This window comes from Trachurus trachurus, assembly GCF_905171665.1.
Source record: "Trachurus trachurus genome assembly, chromosome: 24".
NCBI classification, from domain to species: Eukaryota; Metazoa; Chordata; class Actinopteri; order Carangiformes; family Carangidae; genus Trachurus; species Trachurus trachurus.
In genome coordinates, this window is record NC_139910.1 from 8,197,733 (window position 1) to 8,220,116 (window position 22,384).

General features: G+C 39.2%; 1 protein-coding gene across 1 annotated transcript; it reads right to left on the reverse strand.

The window, feature by feature from the left end:
• Window positions 1-2,769: 2,769 nt before the first annotated feature.
• On the reverse strand, window positions 2,770-21,502 carry tmem214 (transmembrane protein 214). The gene is made up of 17 exons (XM_084000923.1): window positions 21,241-21,502; window positions 14,423-14,634; window positions 13,607-13,757; window positions 12,741-12,875; window positions 11,537-11,619; window positions 11,185-11,290; window positions 9,909-9,990; window positions 9,202-9,303; window positions 7,981-8,122; window positions 7,232-7,323; window positions 7,023-7,071; window positions 6,510-6,617; window positions 6,285-6,402; window positions 6,090-6,186; window positions 5,050-5,218; window positions 4,795-4,946; window positions 2,770-4,093 (listed from the first exon to the last, which is right to left on the reverse strand). Exons 1-17 carry the CDS (start codon window positions 21,425-21,427, stop codon window positions 3,967-3,969), a joined length of 2,112 nt encoding a protein of 703 aa, XP_083857049.1. The 5' UTR covers window positions 21,428-21,502; the 3' UTR covers window positions 2,770-3,966.
• Between the last annotated feature and the right edge of the window lie 882 nt (window positions 21,503-22,384).

The following is a 22,384-nucleotide window of genomic DNA, read 5'->3' on the forward strand; positions in this document are numbered from 1 at the left end:
TTAGAAAACAGATTCTTTTTTGTTCATATTAAATCAATATTTTGGGGGTAAAATAGAAGTTTGTATGCACAGATTGAAAAAAGTTTTTATCAGGCTGTATACTAGTGCCAGAGGGGCCAAAAAAAGTAATTTCCTGACCTTTTCAATAGGACATAAAAAATATGTCGGCTTTCTTCAACACATACCTCACAGTGTGTTGAAAATGTACTATACAGTTGACACCACAAGTCTGTAACCATTACTAAATCAACACCTCCCTGTCTAAGGATAAGGATATACTCCCCAGAGGGTTTGATGTCAATGTGCTGTGCAGTTCTGGTGCTTGTTGCTATGTCGAAACGTGACGATAATATGCAGTTTCCGGATCTCAATACAAATTTTGTATTGTACAGTGTTGTTTGTTTTACATTTGTTGCTACAAAAAAAGAAAATGTGGTTGGAGGATGCGGGCATCGATCCCGCTACCTCTCGCATGCTAAGCGAGCGCTCTACCATCTGAGCTAATCCCCCGATGCCTGCGACGACGACGTCACTCTAAATTTGAGATGTTACAATTGAGGTGTTACAATTTACAGGCTTGATTAGTGTTGTGTTTTTTTTGTCACGTAATACATATCGCTTGAGGAAATACAATGAAATTAACTACTCACTCAATGCACTCAGGAACAAGGAGGGAACAAGCTCAGTCGAAGGAGGAGCAGAGACAGATTTGTAAGGAGAACAACAGGGTAGTTTGTTGAACTTAGCCTTACTGTAGCTGCACCACAAGAGGGCAGTAACAGACCACAATAGACTTTAAACAGGGCAATTCTCACATTTTCAGAGCACATCGATCTTGCAAAGCTGTTTTTCAGCAAAGAGATGCAGTTTAGTGACACGCACTGGAAGACAGAGAGCCCCCAATCTTCCTCGTAACAAGTTATGCCATTTATTAAACCATCACAACTCCAAAGCTGTTTAATTAAGGTAAAAACGTACAAATCCTGAATAGTTCCTCTTTGATACCACAACAAATAAAGACATCTTATCTGAGCTCTCACTGTATCAGCTCTATTTCCCCTTTACGTCAAATTTTGGTAGGTGTAGTTCTTGGGTAATACTTTCTTGTTACTGGGGTCACATAATTTGTTGTGAAGGAAAAAAGTTATTGGAGGATGCGGGCATCGATCCCGCTACCTCTCGCATGCTAAGCGAGCGCTCTACCATCTGAGCTAATCCCCCTGCGGTGCACAAAAATTGGGACGTTACATCCGGTGACAGAACAATGATTGTTTGGTGGACTGTTGGATTTGTCCATGGATGTATTATGGATTTGTCCGATGCGGACTTCATGTAACGTTAGGAAAAAGCTTTCAATTGGGTCACATTCTCATTCTCAATTCTTTACTTAATTTCCTTCCTATTTTTTTTTCATTTGTGTATCTGTCTATTTGTAGTTTGATAATGAAAAATAAAGCGAAGTAAATCGCCAAATCTAACTATCAATGACAGTTTTCTATGTTAATGGCTTTAACCGACACCAATACAAAAAAGTTCGGGTTCGATGCGGCGACGCGAACCGGCTAACGGCTAAAGCTAAGCTAACGTTAAGCTAAGCTAGGTAGCTCTAGCAGCTAACGCGTTAGCATGTCGTCAATAATGATGAAGGAAAAAAAGTCCGATGCGGACTTAATGTAAGAAAAAGCTTTCAATTGGGTCACATTCTCATTCTCAATTCTTCACTTAATTTCCTTCCTATTTTTTCATTTGTGTATCTGTCTTTTTGTAGTTTGATAATGAAAAATAAAGCGAAGTAAATCGCCAAATCTAACCATCAATGACAATTTTCTATGTTAATGGATTTAACGGACACGAATACAAAGTTCGGGTTCGATGCGGCGACGCGAACCGGCTAACGGCTAATGCTAAACTAAACTAAGCTAAGCTAGGTAGCTCTACAGCAGCTAACGCGTTAGCATGTCGTCAATAATGATGAAGAAAAAAAAAGTTGTACCCTCCTTCGAGCCGGATTTGAACCAGCGACCTAAGGATTTCTGGCATCATACCTCTACAGTCCTCCGCTCTACCAACTGAGCTATCGAAGGGGCTGAAAATGGCTCCTGTAAATAATCCTTGTATAAGTAACATTACACATCCACTTCCTCCGATAGGGGCTAAAAATGGCCACCAACGTTCACCAACCTTCATTACACGTTTATAACGCTAAAAACGCAACCTTTGATCAATCGATTGGGACAAATTATAAGTAGTAACTTTTATCTTCGACATTTAATAATTTAAAAAATAAACATTTGTGGCTACAGGTCTTTATGTTGATCTAAAAGTCGTGTTCTTACCCTTATGAAAGTCATTAGCCTGTTAGCCCTGATGATAAAACACAGGTTCATAAACTGACACATAATTACTCTTGACCTATTTATATAAAACTTAACATTTTCAGTTTAAGTAGACTTTTGAAATTAATTCCTCTGAGGAAAAAAGTGGCACCACATGGTCCAGTTAGTTGCTCATTTTATGGCTAACTCGGTTCGGTTGCCATCATAAAGATTTTTATAAACGTAAAGATTCATGCAATATTTTCTGAAAATATTACATTGAACTGACATCTAAGAACAAGAAGGACTTTATTAATCAACAAAAAAAGGGCAATTAATTTGTCTGTCAGCTCATGTTATATTTGCAGAAGAATTATCTTCTTGCATCCCATCCCATCCCAAATTGATTGATCAATTTTTACTGTAATCCTGCTGACCAACAAACCAGAGAGAATGGGGTTGAAGTCTTTATTATAAATCATTTACATTACAAAGTAAGACATTAGTCATTGCCATATCCATCCAAACACAGAGGTTAGTGAATCAGCTCGCCAGACGAGGAAAAGGAGGAGGGGATCTTCTTCTTAACTCTTTATTTTTGCCCTTCAGGAGGATGTTGGCACAGGGTTAATCATACTACAGTTTGGACCATGCACTCGAATACACACATACACACACGTACGTACAGAGACTATCATCAACCTTCAAGTATGAGTACACACAGGTGCCGCGCTGATTTTAGCTCAGGTGTTTTGAGCCACTGATGGCAGATGGAGAAAAAAAAAAAAAAAAAAGGTGATAAAACAGGACAGAAAATAAAGCAGCAGAAAGACGAGACACAACGAGGTGATGTGCAAGACACAGAGACAGTTAGTAGCTTTCTTTTTATTTATCCTTCTGGACCTTCTTTTTTTTTTTGGGACCGAGACCCTTTCGGTCCCGTTCAGATTCACAAAGTCCAGGGAAATCGATCCTGACTCGTAAATCCTCATAAAATCTTTCCTGTTAAAGGCTTGATGAAGGCTTTATTCGGCCTGACACACACACACGCAGCCATATTGCATCTGACGTCATAGTGAGCTGGACAAAGTGGAGAAGACGACATGAAGTGGCCCTCTAAGTTGAATTGTTGAGGTCTTTGAGTCTGGAAAAATCTTCTTTTTTTTTGGTCTTTTCCCTGCTGTTTTACCAAGTTTTCACATAACACTTTCTTTTTTATTTTTAATATCTTTAAATAAAAATGGTTTAGAAATCAGCTACAAACCTACATCTTCTATAAATTACATAATTTGTTAAAGCAAACAGTTGAAATTTTGCAGTAGAAAACTCAGGGAGAGAGAGAAAGAGAGAGGCGACCTCTGCATCCAGCAGTGACAAAAAAGATTGGTAGAAAAAAACATCTTTACAACAGCAAACTGATATTTTAATTTAGCCAAAAGAGACGAGATTGAAGGGTCCTTTTGAGTGAGAGTTTGTTTTGTCTGATCCCACAGTGTCCAATCATGGCTTTAGAAAGGAGCCGACGCACTGAAAGGCAACCTCAGACTGGGTCGGTGTGTGTGTGTGTGTGTATGTATCTTAACTTCTTGTGTTTATATATTGTGTGTTTGTGTGTGTGTGTAAATTAGTCAGCATCTGGTTGTGGCGTTAATCATGCTCGCGTCAGGAGCTCCTGAGCCCACGTCTTGATGGCCGAGGTCGTGTGTTGGAGCAGCTGCCACGTGGAGTTGGTGAAGGACAACGCGTGGCCCTGCAGACACGACACCGACACCTCGCCGCTGAAAGAAAAACAGAGAAAATCATCAGTTTTCAGCAGCTTCCCATCACCTCAGCTCATATTATAGAAATTCAGACTTTATTTTGGAAAGGTCTGCACCAGCAACTTATAAATCTATCACCAAGTGGTTTATTAAATTGGCCTAAAACAGTGGTTTGCTAGTAAAAATATTCCAGTAGTGAAATAAGGAGTTTCAACATACTGATATAACTTCTGAACGAAAAGGGAGGCAAACAATGTTTAAATTTATCAAACTTTGATTCCTACCCTTTTTTAAATGCAGATATTTATGTCAGCAATATTGATGCGGATTAATGTGAAGCAGAAATATTAGATTATGTTACTATTTTGTCATTTATTAATGATTCGTAATTCATTTTGTGCAACTATTTCACAGTATGTTGATGTTTTTACACCACTTTTAGCTGCTGTTCTTGTGCCTGATCAACATGATGCAAACATTTCTACTTGTTTTATTTGATCTAATTCAAGAGTGAGTTTGAAATTCAATTTTAAACATCATCCTAATCCAGTTTTAATATTGTGATACATGCAGTAAATCTCCACTTTTTGAATTTAAAACATTATAATTTGGTTTGAAACAAAACAGCAAATACAGAGCTCCAGACAAATGTTTAAAAATTATAATCCTGCTGCGTTATATGCTCATAAAAAGACGAATGGTGAGTAAAATGCACTGACTTGCAGGACTCCTGTAGGTTGGTCCACGCTCGGTGTAGCAGGTCGGACATGTAGGCCAGAGCTGGCAGGATGTAGTTCTGATGTAGGAGGAGCAGCAGCTCCTTCAGATACGCCAACATCTGGAACACACTGTCTGGGGTGTTGGTGTTTATCTGAGAAAAAGAAACAACAGAGGAGAAATATATTAGCCGTGAAACATTTAAAAAAAAAAAACGTTACCATGTGACAGTTTTACATTACTTCCTTCAGTCTTACCCATTCTATGACCTGCGGCGTCTTTTCTTTGACCCAGAGGATAAACTTTGTGGTGTTTTCAGAGACGAAGACGGCTGCTGTTTTGGCGTTTTCCAAACCTTGTTCCATCAGTGGCCCCAGGACCCGCGCACACTCAGAGTAATAATAAGGAGTGTTCGTCTCCAACCAGCTGCACAACATGAAGAACACAAGGTAAACATTATATAAAACTGCATTAAAAGTTTCCAAACATATAAAGAGTAAAACAATTTGTCATTAGATCTGTGACGTGAACAACAGAAAAACACAGTTGTAGTAATAAAAACACTGCAGTGAATTCATTTTAGAGTTTTCTATTATAAAAATGTTGGATTTGCAAACTTATTTGAGGAGAATATTTGGGGATATTTCACTATTACTATTAATTAACCTGTATACTATTCTACATTTTAAATATTTAAACAGATATTTAATATTAATCTATATTTAAAATAAAAAAAGCTATATTGTATACAAGCATTGGCCACTTTATTGCTTTACACCTGTACAATCTAATGCAAAACATCTGTTTACAAAGCTCCTAACATGTTGCCACAAATGTGTTGATTATATTATATGTTAATTACTCAGGTCGTAGGTCAAGGTGGTGGTGGTTGATGATGATTTTATGATTTAATTAATAGCAGTGAACATTACAGAATAAGAAAAGTTGAAGGCAGAGCAGCTGTAGTAGTGGATTGATCAAGTGCACCTAACAAAGTGGCCGTAGAGTGTTTTATAAGAGCTATAATAACTTAAAACCAACACTGATCCAGTGAAGCAGACTGTGAATAAACTACTTTGTTAAGAGCAGTGTTATCAGGAGGTGAATCAGAGGAGTGTGTGATACGGAGCTGTTTTTAGCTCTGGGCTCATGAGTCAAGAAGGTCAAAGTCTGAGACATATTTTCACTGTCAATATCATAAAAGTGCATGAAAAGTTTGTCTGCAAGAGAAAATGTACAAACATGAGGTAAACTAGTTCAAGGTTCGAGTCGCAGCAGTTTGAGGGTGGGGTCGTACCTGAAGCCCTGTTTTGAGTAGACTGTTATTTTGCCCCAGGCCTGCTGAGATACTGCCGTGACCCCTGAACTGCGCAGATACTTGGCTGTGGTGGAATCTGTAAAAACAAAACAACACACAAACCACCGTTATAAAAAAACACCCAAGGCTGTGTGACTGTGACAGGTAAAACAGGCAGCACAGACTCAGACCGACCTGTGAAGGAGCCTTGAGATCTGATGTCGTGTGCGATGAAGCCGGCGGCGAACACCAGCAGAACCATGAGCAGCTTCGACCAGGGGATCCCGTGACCTCGCATCTTCACCTGCAGATTCTGGAGCAAGAAAAAAAAGAAAAGAAACAAGGTTAGGACTATATAATAAATCAACAGAATTAGACATCAAATCAATATATTTGATTGCTAAACGGTGCCCGTCTCACCTGGCACAGGTTATTGCACTCCTGTAGCTCGTTGGATTCGATGGCGTCTCTCATCTCCTCGTTGGTCACTCTGAAAGACTGGATCGTTTCTTCCAGGTTTTTCCGCAGCTGAAGATGGAAAAATAAAACACAGCATTTAAATACAAGACGACTTTAAAATGACAGTTTATCTCTTTTTAGACAATAGAAAGTTCATTTTGAGGACAACATGACTGGTTTAATATTTGTTCTTATTCATTTCTTCTCAGTATAATTATATTTTCTTGATTTTATACAGTGATTAGATGCTTTTTGATTTACTAACATCTTAATTCAGTGTCTTTTTTGAGCATAATCACCATTAAAATCATCTCATAGGTCCATGTTTATTTGTTTTTAACATGTGATCTGTAAATAAATCAACCTGACCTTCTTTATTTTGGACTTTAATCCTCTCTATTGCATCACATAGAATGAGGCTTAATTATAGTAATCAAAGCTTTAATTAAAGTTAATAATTCTCAGATGTCATACCTTTGGTGGCAGGATCTTCCAGGACTTCAATAAATGATTCAACAGCAGACTGAAAGAAGAAAAGAAGAACCAGCTATCAGCTTTAAAATACAAACTAAATCCTCTTATGTCCAAAAATGTAACTTGGTCTTTGTTAAAAAGCTTAAATCTGAAATATTTTAAGTTTTAAAGTCAGTGTATAATGACCAAGACGTGTGTGTTTAAGTCACCTGGACTGGGGTAAGTGTTTGGTGTAGAGCTGCCTCCACACTCCAAGACTCTGTACGTCCACACACAGACACTCGGTCATACAGTTCAGCAGCTGCAAGAACGAGAAGAAGAAAGTCAGAAACTGATGATTTTAAGAGATAAAATCATTTACGAGACGCCACATTCAACATAATGGCCTCTATGAAAACACTATAGAGACAGCAGCAACAAGTCAAGACCACATCCCATCGATAAAAGTGTCTTATAGAGATGTAATACAAGTATAATCCTTCTGTTGGTGATAAAAAAAATTGTCTTTTCTGAAAGACTGGCACCATTACCTAACGTTTCCTGTTCATGTTTTAGATAAATAGACCAGAAAGTAGTGGCACTATTTTTTGCAATAATCCACTAAAACAAATGCAAAGAAGTAAACCAGACACTTCTGTCCCAGTTTCACCCACTTCCAAATAGTCAGAGGAGGTGAAAAGTATTTGGAGGTCAAGACTGCAGGAAGACGTTCAGTAGAAAAAACAACTTTATTATGAAAGCAACATAAAACTATGGTGCTGATGGCTGTTCATACAAACAGCGTTACAAAGTGTACTTTCCCCTGAAGCTTCGCCATATACCAATATGATATTTTAGACCGTTCACGATGCTGCTCACCACAAAGGACCCATTAACAACTATTCACAACATGACAAGACTCCAGTTGTGTTTGTAGGAGAGAGATCAGTGTCTATAATGTTTATTATCCAGGTCTCACCTCTCTCTTCATGTCATCTGGACAGTGTGGTGTGGCTCTGGACAGGAACGACGGCAGGTACGTGTGTAACGTGCTCTCGGGCTTGGCTCCAAACGCGAGGGCTTTCAGTCGGGGATAGAGACGTCTGAGCTGCTCCTGCAGACTGAACACAAACATCAGGTTATTAGTTTTATGACAAGGTAAAAAAAAAAAAAGTTAATACAGACCCCTGTACTGTTGACTTTTCTGTCATCTAGTAAAAAACTGGAAACAAATAACTTAGAGTTCCCAATTACAGTTCCCGACCAGATGCGCTGGTCCGGGCTGAATATACATTAACCGTCCCAAAAAAAAGTCACACCCTCTAATATTTTGTTGGACCGCCTTTAGCTTTGCTACTACATGCATTCGCTGCGGCATTGTTTCAATAAGCTTCTGCAATGTCACAACATTTATTTCCGTCCAGAGTTGCATTAATCTTTCAAAGATTCTCAGTGGAGTCAAGGTCTGGACTCTGTGGTCACATTGGATCACGTTTCTTCCTTTTAGATCATAGTTCTCCACTTTTTAATAATGTGTTGGACAGTTCTTAACCCAGTTTTAGTCTCAACAATCTGCTTTGATGTTTTATTTGCTTGATGCCAATAATTTGACCCTTCTGAAATAGATTAACATCTTTTCCACGACCACAGGATGTGTCTTCCGGCGCTTTTTTTTTTCTCTTTTGGCCGGGTTCGGGTCGGCTTCTGTGTGACACTTTGTTCCATATCTACTGTTGTGAAGCATGCACACATCATGCATTGTCCAGTTTCAGTCCGATTAAGGCAAATATGCATGCAGAAGCATTAATAATAAGAATTCATTTTTTTTCAACTGTCATGTAAACGTACGCAAAGCAAAGGTGTGGTCGGTGTGTTCAAATACAGCTGGAAGAAATGATTGATGACAAGAAACTAAGAGGTAACTGAATATTTACCGAATAAATATACCGTAAATGACTTTTCCATTAACCTTCTGCGCTTCAGTGCTTATAAAAATCAACTAGTCACTCTGCTCCTCCCAGACTCACATCTTGTAGCTGTTTGAGAATTTTTACCCTCAAATTATACTTTAACAACCATCCATTTTCTACTCCCACTTATCCCAACACTGTGTAATCATCATGCTGAACACAGGGAATAAAAAAGGGAAGATTGACTCGACAGCGTGGCCGAGTCTGCATCGGTCGACGGCGACAGTCACCTTGATGACAGGGCGTTCTTGGGCATGAAGGCAAAATCCAGCAGAGGAAAGAACTCCTTAGGACCCATGATGCCGAATCCCTTCGTCAGGTTCGCATGAAGTCTGGAAAAGGACAGACAGAAAAAAAAACTGAGACTCAAGATAGAGATCAAGCTGGTCAACTATAAAAAAGATAAAACAAAGCCAATCACAAGACATTCCTACATTGTTCAGATCCAAACAAATCCACTGCTTTGAAACAGGAATAACAGACTGTCTCTTCATCTTTACAGGTGAGTTCATAGTGTTAATAAATGTAGATTCTTGTGTTAATAAGTGTAGATTCTTGTGTGAAATCCGGCTTCTGTTGAAACTATTTTGCAAACACAGAAACTGAATAAGAGTTGAGGCACTCTATGTTCTATAATATCACAAATAAAAGTACATTTGTTTATTATAATTTGATTTATTTAAGTCCAAAGCATCACAATGTTGATTCTGTTATTCTGTATTAATATAGTTGAAATTAATGAAACTGATCGAACATTTGAGCACTATTCCTGTGGGGAAAAAAAGTACCACAACTTGATTAATTTTTCTTTCTCCCATGTGAATAGTTTTTAGTTTTCACATTTTTCAATGACGATTAACTAAATATTCTTGGCTGCTGGTTTTTTGAAAATGTCACCTTGAAAATGTTTTCTTTTTTACTAAGTGGTTGAACTTACAGGAGAAGTCGCTCCAGGTAGGAAATGGCGTACGCAGACAAGGACTTGACTCCGAGCACAGGGAGCATGATGCCCAGCCACACTGAAACACAAAACAAAGCCTCTGATTCACCTCGAACTGGAGGAACGTTTAGTTCTGGCTTTACATGAGTCAACAGTGGGACTTTTCATCTCTTTGGAAAAAAAAAGGGAAAAAGACGAGCCTCCCAGCAGCAACAGCAGCCAGTGAGACACGGTTTAATAACACACACAGAGTTATCTAACATGATGAAAACTGGAGGAGCACGACGGCAAACAGCAACCCATTACTTTTTCTTCTACACAATTTAAATATCAGGTCACATCTTGTCCATTTTTCTGTTTTCAGTCTGTGGCTCAAACAGGAAAACACTTCCTGACAAGATCAGAGAGTTTTCAGTGACATTTCAGAGAGGAAGCCTGCGCTGCTGTTTTAAACTTATCTATAATTTAAAAGATAAGACGCAGCAGAACTTAATGCATTTGTGGCTCAGATGGAATCAGCCGTGTCTTTCTCTGCCTCAAGGGAGAAAAATGGTTCACAATAAACTTATTTTTTGCTCATGAAGGTCGTTATGTAAGAATATTCATCCTCCCTCCCCGGCCCACACATACACAACACCCACCTCTCTGCTGACTCTCCCACCCTACAGCCTCAATAAGCACTAAACACCCACTGTGTTGTTGCTGAGGTTATCATGTGTTTAAAGGGATAGTTCAACATTTTGGTAAATTCGCCTACTGCCACAATCCCTATAGTCACAGCAGTAGGTTCATTACCTTTAACCTTTGGTCCCCTGTCCCTCATCAAACTCATCAAATACACAATCCAACGACTCCAAAACTAGTGTAGAAGTTTTGACCTGCACATTCTACACGCTATGAAATAATCATGTAACATTATGTAACATTACGACACATAAAGCAATTACTCAAAACTAGTTGTGCTTTTGAAATCACTCCGCCCAGCAGCTATGTCTGTAATGTAGTTCTGGCTACGCATTTGCTTCGAAAACAACTCCGTCTTGTAATGTGACATTATTATTTCATAGCGTGGTGAATGTGCAGGTCACAACTTGTTCACAAGAGCGTTTTGGTGTTGCTTCAGTGACCCCCAGCCCAGATTGTGTGTCATCACAGATTGTTGGGAAAAAATGGGATAAAGGACAAACTGGGGGGAGCAGCAGCACAGTTCAACAGGGACAAAGGATGAAATACTGAACTGTGTTAAGTGTGTGTCTGACTGACTGTCTGTTACCTCTGAGTCCCTGGCTCAGGTCGTAAAATCCTGCCTGGCCCAGAGTCCACATGATGGTCAAACACTTGACTGGACGATTCTGAACCGACCGCAACAGCTCCAGATACTAGAGAGGAAGGAAAGACGTGCAAGTGTTACGACATTTACTGTAAAGGTATTGCAAAAGACAAATCTTCCATTACACAGATTGGACAACAGAACTGAAACTACCAACACACACACACACACATAGTAGTTGGTTTACAGCTTGTTAAAGGCCAAATGGCAGCAGTTCAATTTGTTAACTTCATTTTGCAACAAGTACATTCAGACTCAAGATCACACACACACACTAAAACACACTCTCTCTCACCTCTGGCAGGTTCTGGGTGGCTATTCTGGGTTTGTCCTGTAGGACTGCCTGGATGCAGACTCTGTAGCCGTGCAGCGGTTCACCTGGGAACAAAAGGAAAACGCTGCTGAGTGTCTTGATCACCTGGTAATTTCTCTTTCTATTTATATCCTGATCCCCTCACAAACTGTTGATTAACCTGAGGCAAAGTTAAAAAATATAAGTACACCCACCCAGTTTCCAGTTTAATAGGCACTCGTTGCTTAAACTAAACTAAAGAACCCGACGACCCATTTATATGAATGAAGGCTTTTGGTGTCATGCAGCTCGATTCAATTCACCAGCAGCAACTACATCCTCTAAAATGACCACAGAGTTGAATTAACGCCTCTGAAACAATGTCAACAAATGGATTTATTACAGGACCGATGGATTCAGGTCCATTTAGCTAAAAAATACATTTAGGTTAGATTTGACAGTGACTGATTCAATTTCGTTGCTCAAAAACGATGCAGAAACTAACATTTTTTATTTCCCTGCTGTCTTGCTGTCAGCTTCCCTCAACCATAGTATGTAACCGATGGAAATCCACGGCATGTAGTAAACTTCATTCATATTGGAAGTGTATTTTTCAGTGTTTTTTTTCCCCGAGGCTTTTGGTAAGAATCTGGTACCCAACCCTTCGGTGGCGAATCCTGGAGGCCACAAGTGTCTTTTTTTCTGTCAATAGATTTGAAAGAAGAGTGGAAAACTGACTCTGTGCCTGCCTACATATAATTTGTGGTTGGGATAATTGTCAAACACTTTACATCTGGAGAGACTGAGATTATATAACAAAGACAGAGGAGATACATTTGGTACCGAATTACCTTAAACATGTGAGCTCATAGACACTTCTTTATAGTACCCATCTTAACTATGACCATGGGGTATTGTTGTAATCCAAGATGTGCTGTGTTCTGTATGTTTTTTGTCTTTCTTTCTCCCTCTCTTTTTTAATTTTCTCTTGAAAATCAATAAACATATTTCTAAAAAAAACATCCCTCAATCATTTAAAACTTTCAAACTTGAACGACAACAGGATGAATCCAGTTCAAGTTCAAAATCTGCTCATCCTTTCTTTTAAAAGCAGTTCGTTCTACACTGAGAATATTTAAGACACATAAAATGAGTAAAAGACGAGCTGCACGGTTTACAGACCACTTCCACCTCTGCGTGTATTTACCTGACTGTCTGTCCAGCTCCCTGAGCATAGTGTAAACACAGTAGTCGAAGAAATCTGGCAGAATCTCACTGCAGCGCCCGATGAGGCCTTTGATCACGCCCTTCAGCTCCTTCCCTATAAGGCAGTATGGGTAATCTGGAGGGGGAGACACAAGGAAAGATGGATGTTAGGGAAGTGACCCCAAGAGAAAGCTGCATTTTTAAAACCCAGCGTTATTAAAAAAAAAAACATCTACAAGGCCAGAAAGAAGGGAATAAGTCAGTAAAAGAAGTATGATAGTACTATAGGCCTAGTAGTAGTAAAACACGTATGATAAGTGGGCAGACAACTACGCGATCACGCAACGATCGAAACAACATTTTAAAAAGCCAGTAACATTAGAAAGCGTCTACCCTGCCAGAAAAACAACAAGAGTGGCTAGTAATAAATAAAAACGCACTTTAAAGGGATACTTCACCCAAAATCGATAATTCACCAATTTTCTACACTGGGAGCTACTACTACTGTACAACAAGGCTAAAAACAGAGATCAAATACATTTTTTCTGAAAAACTTTTTCATGTGGCGGCTTCAGGACACTTGGGTCAGTACAGACGAGCAGTATGGAGGTATCTGGATGTTTCATAGTGTGTGTTTTGGACAATTCAAAAGTGAACTCCATCCACCGCCATTATATGAAAATCTGTTGCCAGCCGGACCCCCCCTGGAACTCCTAAAGCGTTTTGATGACTCTGAAAGTTCTCCAAACCCTTCCTTGGCATGACGGTGAGTAGATGATTGGTGAATTATCGATTTTGGGCGAAGTATCCCTTTAATAGACTTAGACTATCTAACATGCACAAATGAAAAGTGTGATTGTGACGGACCGTGAGCGTAGCTGCTGAGCGTGGGCTCCGTCTCTGCTGCAGTCAGGTTGAGGTTGAGGTATCCTGCCAGGTCTTTGACCCAGACCGACGGGTTGTCTGGGAACAGAGTCTGACTGCGGGCCAGCTGCTGCTTCAGGTCCGCAACGTCCAACTTTAAAAAACAGAAAACAGAAGAAAAAAAACAGAAAACGATGAAGATGGCGGAGGAGGAAAACATCAGAGAAACAAACACTTTCATTATGCCAAAAGATGAGACTGTTGCTCCAACATGTGATTATCAGCGATGCGATGAGGATGTCACAATGCTGCAGTGTTTCCATGTTTGTATGGAGAAATGTATAAATTCTAAACGACCAATTGCACTGCAAATTACACACTGCACTTTATGAACACTACCATTTATTACTTACAGTCACTTTTCTAAATGCATCGTGTATGGTATATACGTTCTCAATTCTGTTAACATGTTGTCTTTTGTTTTACCGTTTCTTTTTTTAAGCACCAAGGGAGTTGCACCCCTAATTTGGTTGTATGTCTTTACAATTTCAATAAAAGAGTCAGATTTCTGATAAGTTTTAGAAACATAGATCTATTTTTTGGCACAGAAATATATCAGTCAAGTTGTTACACTAGTACTGAAGAAGATAAATTATTAGTTTTAATCTAATTATTTAGGGAAAACACATTGATTTGGGGCTGAAAACAAACACAGATTCTTTATATCATCCAATATATCATGTGTACATCACACACACTCATTTTCATTGTGAAGAAATCCAACATTTCTCAATAATGCTGTAGTTTTTCAGTACTCACACTCTTGAAGGCTTCTTCCAGGGTCTTGTGGGTGTTGGTGGGGGTGACCGGGCTGCTGCTGTTGGAGGAGTGTGACTTCTTGGATGGTTTGCTGCTAGATGACGGCTTCTTGTTCTGAGGCTCGGCCGGCGGCGGGACCTGCTCCTTGTTCTGTTTCTTGCCCATCTTCTCAAAGCCGTCGTACAGCGTCTCCGACATCATCTTCAGGGGCGCTGGAGGAGAAAACACAACACAAGGCAAGGCAGCCGCGGTTACGACACAAGACGGTGGTGGTGATGGTGACAGAGAGCAGAAGCAGCAGCAGCAGTAGCCAGCTTCTTTCTTTCTTAAACTTCTTCACTCGTCTATAACACTTTCTTCTCTCGTCCCCCCTTCCCCACTGAGTCCTGAGATCCGAGCTAATCCGTGAAACCATGCCATTCCCCTCTCTCCGGCTGCTCCCTCCCCTCCCCTTCCCTCCCTCCTCTGCTTGCGTAATGGGGCTGTTATTATCCGAGACAATATTCAGGCAGCGCTCATTACAATTCACAGAGGAACAGAGTAGAGAACCAGCAGCAGCACCTCCTCAACAAGTCTTCCCCTGTGCGCTTAACGTGCTGCTAAGACCCTTTAGTAAACAAACTACATCTAGTTAAACTCAGTTAAACCGCTCAAACTAATTTAAAGTGTCGACGCCGGCCAACACAGATATGTTTGTTCTGAGTTTTCCACTTCTGCATATTATTGCATGGTGACGGTATCACTAAATTAAATAATAAAACAACTTAAATTATGAGAATCTATTGGGGTATCACCAAGACTTTCTTTAGTCTTAACATGTAGAAAAACAACTCACAAATCACAGCATTTTAAAACACTCCTGAAAATCTTTTTGTGGGTGAGTAATCTTGGATTTCTCTTTTTTATTTTGTCTTTTATTATAAATTTGTTTTAAATTCTTATTTATTATTCCTTGTATTGTATTTATTTGTTATTTCTATCATTTTTATATTGTCCATGATTAACTATATTGTATTTTTACAGCACTTTGGCCGACTGAGGTTGTTTTTAAACGTGCTTTATAAATAAAATGTGACTTGACTTGAAAATACACAACTAAAAATTACTTTCTTAGGCATAAATATTTACAACAAGGTCAGAAACATACAGTTTAACAATGTTATTAAAGTAAACATACAGCTAAGCTTTACAGATTTAATTAACATTCGTCAAACAAGAGGAAATTGTGCATTTCTTTAAAAGAAGAGCTTAGAGTTTAGAGCAAAAGTCTGTGTGAGAAAATTGTCACTCTTAATCTTTAAACAGCTACACACTGAGACAGTTAACCGCTCGACTCCAACACACACAATCAATCAGAATAATTGTAACGTACCACCACAGGACTCCGGCACTTATTCACCCAGCAGAGAAATTTACAGTATTTGACTTTGAGTCCACGCGAGCGACTGCACATAAGCGTTCCTGTGAGACGCGCCCGTAAACCGGAGTAGTTGTTGACACAGGTCACCAGTTGTTCCCTGATCGTTCAGCCTGTAGCCTACATGCTGCTGAGGAACCTAAAGCTATATCTGGTCTATAAGTGTGTGTGTGTGTGTGTGTGTGTCATCACGTCTCATCTCCAAGTGGATCCTCCCCCAACTTAATCCACTGTAACTTCATTGAGAAGTTGCCCAGTCGGGATTATGCCTCACTTCCTCCAACCACCAGCAGGTTGGAGTCATGACTGGCATCTGTGTCTCTCTCTGAGGCCAGTTGTCATTTTTATGAATGATTCAGCTTAGTAAGCACCGTTACAGCTGGAGGAGAAACCTCTGAAAGCTGAGACCTTCACTACTGTAGGTGCTGGTAGTTTGACCAGGTGTCCACGTCTATTAATACAAAACAAACGTCCATAAGCGTCAGGACGCCTCCTCCTCCTCCTCCTCCTCCTCCTCCTCCTCTGACCCTGTGGCACCGTCTGACATGGCAAGACATCTGCTATAGTGACACTAGCGAGTACAGGAAATAGTGAAAAACAATTATTTATAAGTAGGGATGTCACGATTACTTGTTTTCACATTTAATCGCAGCATTTTCTGATTTTGTTTTATGAATTTTTCATCTCAGTGTATTTAGTAACATGAGCTAAGGGTCAATGACGTGATGCAACCCCATGTCAAGTGGTGTAACTGGTATTTTTTCATAAAAATCTGACTTCATACAGAGAAATAAATCTGGACTCAAGTGTGGAATAAATGTAATTCCCTTTTACACTATGTTTCTTGATAACATTTTTCATAATTTGTAACATAATTTAGAAAAAAAAGCTGTGTTTTTAGGATATGTCCTGCCCAGTATTACCAAAAATGCAATAAATCTATAAAACCTAGTTAAATTTTTTTTTTTCAGAAGAAAGTATATTTTTTTAGAAGTACACTTAGGATAAAATATCATTCCTTTGTGATTATTACACCATTGGACATTTTCAGGGGCATTCAGTCTTACTTTTTTTTTTTTTTTTTTAAAGGTCCAAATGTCATTTCAAATGACATAAAACCAACGTGAATACAAAATATTGTTTATTCTAGTTACACACCTCTGTGGTTCAGCTCTGGTAGAAATGGTACTAAACTGCACAATGCTCAGTCATGTTGTTGGTTAATAATATCTCTGCTCATTTGTTTACATTATGCAAATCACAGACCATGGTTGCACCTGCAATTTCTGCCCCTCTGGTTTGTCGACGAGCAGCTCAACAACACTTCACTACGTTGGACATGTACTGTATATATTTTCATAGATGAAACTGAAACCAGGGTTGAATTGCCTTGAAAAAGAAAACATGCAGCACTATGTATGGTATAAAAATACCAACATGTTAACACCATCCAAACATAAACATGGTGAACTAAATAGCAACGAGCAGCAGCTGAATTTCCCCCCTGCTGGAACAGATACAGTATATAATGTCAATACTATAATATTTTTCTGTAGTTCTTACAATAATGTAAGTAACATTTTTATGACACAAGCTAGTTGTGATTTTATTCTGGAGAGCACCCGAGTTGTTGAAACAAAATGTCAGAAAGCAAATACAGTGCAACTCGTTTACGGAGCGATAACAAACATATTTCCATATGAGCCGAACTTTCTGGTCTGACACAATCACTTTTGTTAGAAGAGATGATGTTGTTTGATCCTGTAACATGTTCAGACGTGTTAAGTCAAATTTTCATATCAACTGAACTGATTTGAATATGATTTTCTGAAGCTGCTCCACAGGGAAAGCAGATTTTAAATTATTGATGATAAAAGATTTTGTTGTATCTAAATGATTTCGAGGAAGAAAAAACATTATATTATCAGTCAAATTAAACTTTATGGTTGTTTTCCTTTGAGGACACTACTTTGTGAAAAAATAGGTACAAAAGCCTCCAGCTGAATTTCAGGCTGGGGGGAATAAATGTGCAAAAAAAAAAAAAAAAAACACCGAGGTCTCATGATTCAAACGCTGCAGGGGACAAAGCAAGATTGTGCAAGAAAGCTCATTGATTGTGTACCGATATAGATCGACTGCGGGAGCTCAGCATTAATCTAATCATCTGCAGAGCTGATGAAAAGTTGTTGCACACTTCAAGTCACACATGAAGTTGCTCTGCTCTCTAGTACTTAAATAAACACAGACCAAAACTAGGTCAGTTAAAGGGTTTATATAACAGAGGGTGAAGTAGATAAAACATTGACGGCGACGCCACCTCCCCTCTGACACAGCCACGGTCACTGTGATCAGACATCAGACTTTGGACCGACTGATTTGCTGATAAAACGACTGCATTAAAATAAAATTAAATTAAAAAAAACACACAGCTGTGGTGGTGAGATTTAATCTCTCCAGTCAGTCACCCATTATTTAAATAAACAGGATGTGGTAGACGAGGGTAGCTGCTGCGCTGCCCATTTTAATGAGACCAAACAATTCATCGTAGGTCTGAAGTTATGTTCATCTAGGTGAGGTCGAAGTGGTCGAAGAGGTCAGGGGCCGGATTTATCAAGCTTCTTAGAGTTACTCCTAAAACTCTGCGAAGAGTCGATTTATGAGTAAAAAAAATTATTCTGAAAGCTGCACTTGAAAGTTAGTTACCAAGCGTCTAACTCACACTTTTAGTGAAGTGTGGGACTGAATCTTGAGTGTCATATCTCAGTGGATAGTTAAATGGCCAATGGGAGTGTATATTCAACCGTATGGATTATGGCAAAAATCTTCAAAATAATACAGAATATAAACATTGGAAATGAATCAAAAGTAGATCTTCCTAATCTTTCCAATTTATTAATTCCGTGTCATAATGTTGGTGAGGTGACGTCCTTTATTAAATCCCTGACAAGGATGACACCTTCTCTGTCCAGTGTCCACACGATTTTGTTTGATCAACTGCTCGTCATCAAACGAAGCCACAATGTCCTTCCTTTCGCACACGTCTCTCTCGCTACTGGCAACTCTTAACCACTTAGGACACTTCTCAAGGTCTCTTAAATATCTGGGGGAGTAGGAGTGATGCTTTGACTTCAGAAAGTTGATAAAAAAAAAAGCTTTTATTCTTAAATTTGAGACTAAATTCCACAAATTCTCAGCACTTCAGACTAAAATGGCGCTCTAAGATGCTTGATAAATAAATACGGCTCTAGATCATCACACAGCCATGGTTAACAACAGCACTGTGATGTTTCCCGTGGGTAGATTAAATTAGCAGGGTCCCCCAGGTTAATATTATCCGCTGGTGTTCGCTCAGTTTGTAATAGGTTTTCCAAAGTTTGCTGTACGGTAATTGCATTTAAGACAAATTAAACAGTTTGCAACAAGTAGAAACTGTGCAGTTATAACAAGGCCGACAGGAATCAGCCTCGACATCAGGGGGTAAAGCAATTAACTTGGTCCTTTATCATGTCAGCGTTGGTGCATACTCCCAAACTAATTATAAGTGCAAATATATGGTTGACACAGAGAAACTGGGTTTATCAGGACCCCAGGAGTAGAAAAAAAATGAATAGATTTGGGAGCGTAACATGCTGGTTATAAGAGGAAGATTTGGTCACACAGCATTTTCCACTACAACTGTGACCAGACAAAGTCCCCATCCAGCTCTGATATGAAAGGTTTAATTAACACTAACCAAGTTAAATTGTGTTGAGAGCTCCAGAGCTCGTTCATATAAACTTCAATTCGTCCACAAAAGAAGAAATTTAATGAAACTTTCCCAATATCCGGTCCAATCAAAACAATTTATTTGAATTAATTAACTTTTTTTTTGTCTCATGGAAACTTTACAGTCCACAGATTTACTACAAAATAAGAGAAGGATGACTTGATGACCCTGGAAAAGGATGAGTCAGTGACTGTTGGGTACATCTGCTTTTAACGACAAAGTAATGACCATAGTTAGATCAATTATCTCATATTGATGTACATATTTATATAGATGTAGTGTGTATATTCTTCCTTACATGTCTTATCTCTGTTTTATTTTGCTCTACCATGCCCCTAATATTATATTATATTATCATATGTGTGCTACTGGATACTTGAATTTCCTTTGGGATGAATAAAGTATCTCTACGTCTAAGTCTTATTAGCTCATAGCCTTTCATAATGTTTAAGCTCTGTTAGCAGAGCGTTTTGGAGTTGTTGGACTGTATTTGATTCGTTTGATGAGGGACAGGAGACCAGTACCGTTCACCTCCATTGTGTTCACTGAGCAGCTCACGTCTCTGCCCCGCTGATCTCAAAACAACATGCACCGATAATTAAAGGTAAATGAACCTACTGCTATATGACTATAGGGATTATTATGGTGAGAGGAGGATTTGCCAAAATGTTGAACTAATCTCTTTAACATTGAAAGCAGTGCATAACGAAATTGAGGATATGGGTAATTATATTTCCCCATTCCTCTTTACTGTATCGCAATTTGGGGGAAATTTACACATCAACAGCTGATGTCTGAGAAGTGACAGCTGTCACTGTGGGCTCAGCGCTAATACCCCGAGTGACGGGCGGCTAATATGATAAACTCACTGACTTTGCAGCGGTCAGGTCCAATTAAACAGCACAGTGGAGATGCGTTTAAAAAAAAAAAAGTCTAACATCAGCAGAAAAGACCGAAAAGTCAGAAAAGACAGAAACACATGCAGCTCCTCAGTGATGACGATGCCTCTGTTGACACAGTCAATGCTAACAGGCGAGCTAACTGCACATGCCATTTATAAATTCATATATATTTGTTTGGTTTTGGGGTTTTTATGGTTTAGTTTTTTTGTTTCTTTGTGTGTGTATTTAATATTAAAAAATAAAGAAATGGAGAAAAAAAGAAAGAAAGGGGGGAAAAAAGAGCTAACTGCCCAATGCTATCTGATTAGCAACAAGAGCTTCCGGTTGTGTGTGGACGACGGAGGACGTAGTCAAGGATGGCTCGGTGTTTGCCATTATATTTAACATAAACAACGTGTTTCTACTTTATCAAAGCATAAATAAAAGTCAAATAAAAAATAAAAAAGTAGTTATCATAGGAAATACTGCGCGATGCTAAGCTAAACTAGCCTGGCTGTCAGTCAGTCACATACATAGCCGTTGAGCTTTCTTCCTCTTATTCCTCCGTGACTCTCTCTGTCTGTCACAGCGGAGAAACACACGGTGGAGTTTACGTTAAAAACACAGTTTGTTACAGGACACAACCAACCGATAACACAGGCAGCTCCACCATCACCCTACGCCCGGTTCAACTGTGCGGTCGGCGGTGAGGAGGTGACCGACAGCGGCTCACAGCGGGGCCGAGTTCACTTACGTCTGGACGGTTGGTTGGATTCACCGAGAGCTTTCCTGCTGCCACCGCCGCTGGCTGCTTTCTTGTCAGTCGGATTCTTCCCTCCTCCTCCTCCACCTCCTCCTGCTCCTCCCGAGCTATTGCTGTTCTTCTTTCCCTTCTTCACGACCTCCCATTTACCAACCGAGCCGTTATTATTTGAAGCCATGTCTCCTCTCCAGGTCCAGGTGCTGAGGTGCTGGGGTGCTGCTGCTGTGTGAAACAGAGCGACGTGACGGGATGTGACGTGCGACGCTCTGACTGACAAACAAACGGCTCAGATCATTTAAACGTCCGCGTGCCACGTCTCGTTGTAGGTATGACGTCAGGGTGACGCGTTACCAACCGGACCGCTAACTTTCATCTGGTTCAACAGGTATCATGAAGTCTAAATTATGTATTGTGTATTTTAGTATATTATGCCTCTAAAATTGTGCTACTTTTATTTAGCAAAGTCTTTTATTTAAAATTGGTTAACAGATTTAAGATATCTGTACTTCCTCCATTGAACAATCAATGAATTTGTCTGTAAAAGTGGAAAACAATAACTGAAAAAAGCCATTTCCCAGAGTAATTTATAGATCAAATGAATATTTGGTTTAAAAAATAATGTATGAACCAAAACATGAACAAACAAACTCAGGAAGTGAAACCAGGAAACGTTTGGTATTGGTGCTCATAAAGTAGCTGATCTTTTATTATAGTAAATAATACTATAATACTATTAAAACTATTTAAAATAAGCTGATTAATCAGTTATAAAAAAAAACTAAAAAAAAACATCTATAATACAATCAGAAACCAACTGTATGTATGTGTATGTTTTGTCAATACAGAAAAACATACAAACTGATTCAATCTAAGATGAAATAATAATCATTTTGAATAGTAATGTTAGGAGAAATATGCTGAAATGTTATTCTGTATTGTCTATTGTCTATCTATAATTTCTACAGGGACTCTGAGTCTGTTTTGGACTCTCTGGCTCTATCTCTGAGAAAGGCCAGTTCCCAATTTACACCCTGGACCTGCTGCAGTTTTTCTTTCTGGCCGTTTTCTCCGAACAGAAGGTGAGTGTTGGCTGCAGTGTGTGTCTCTGTGAAGAGCCACTTAATGTTGCTTAAAT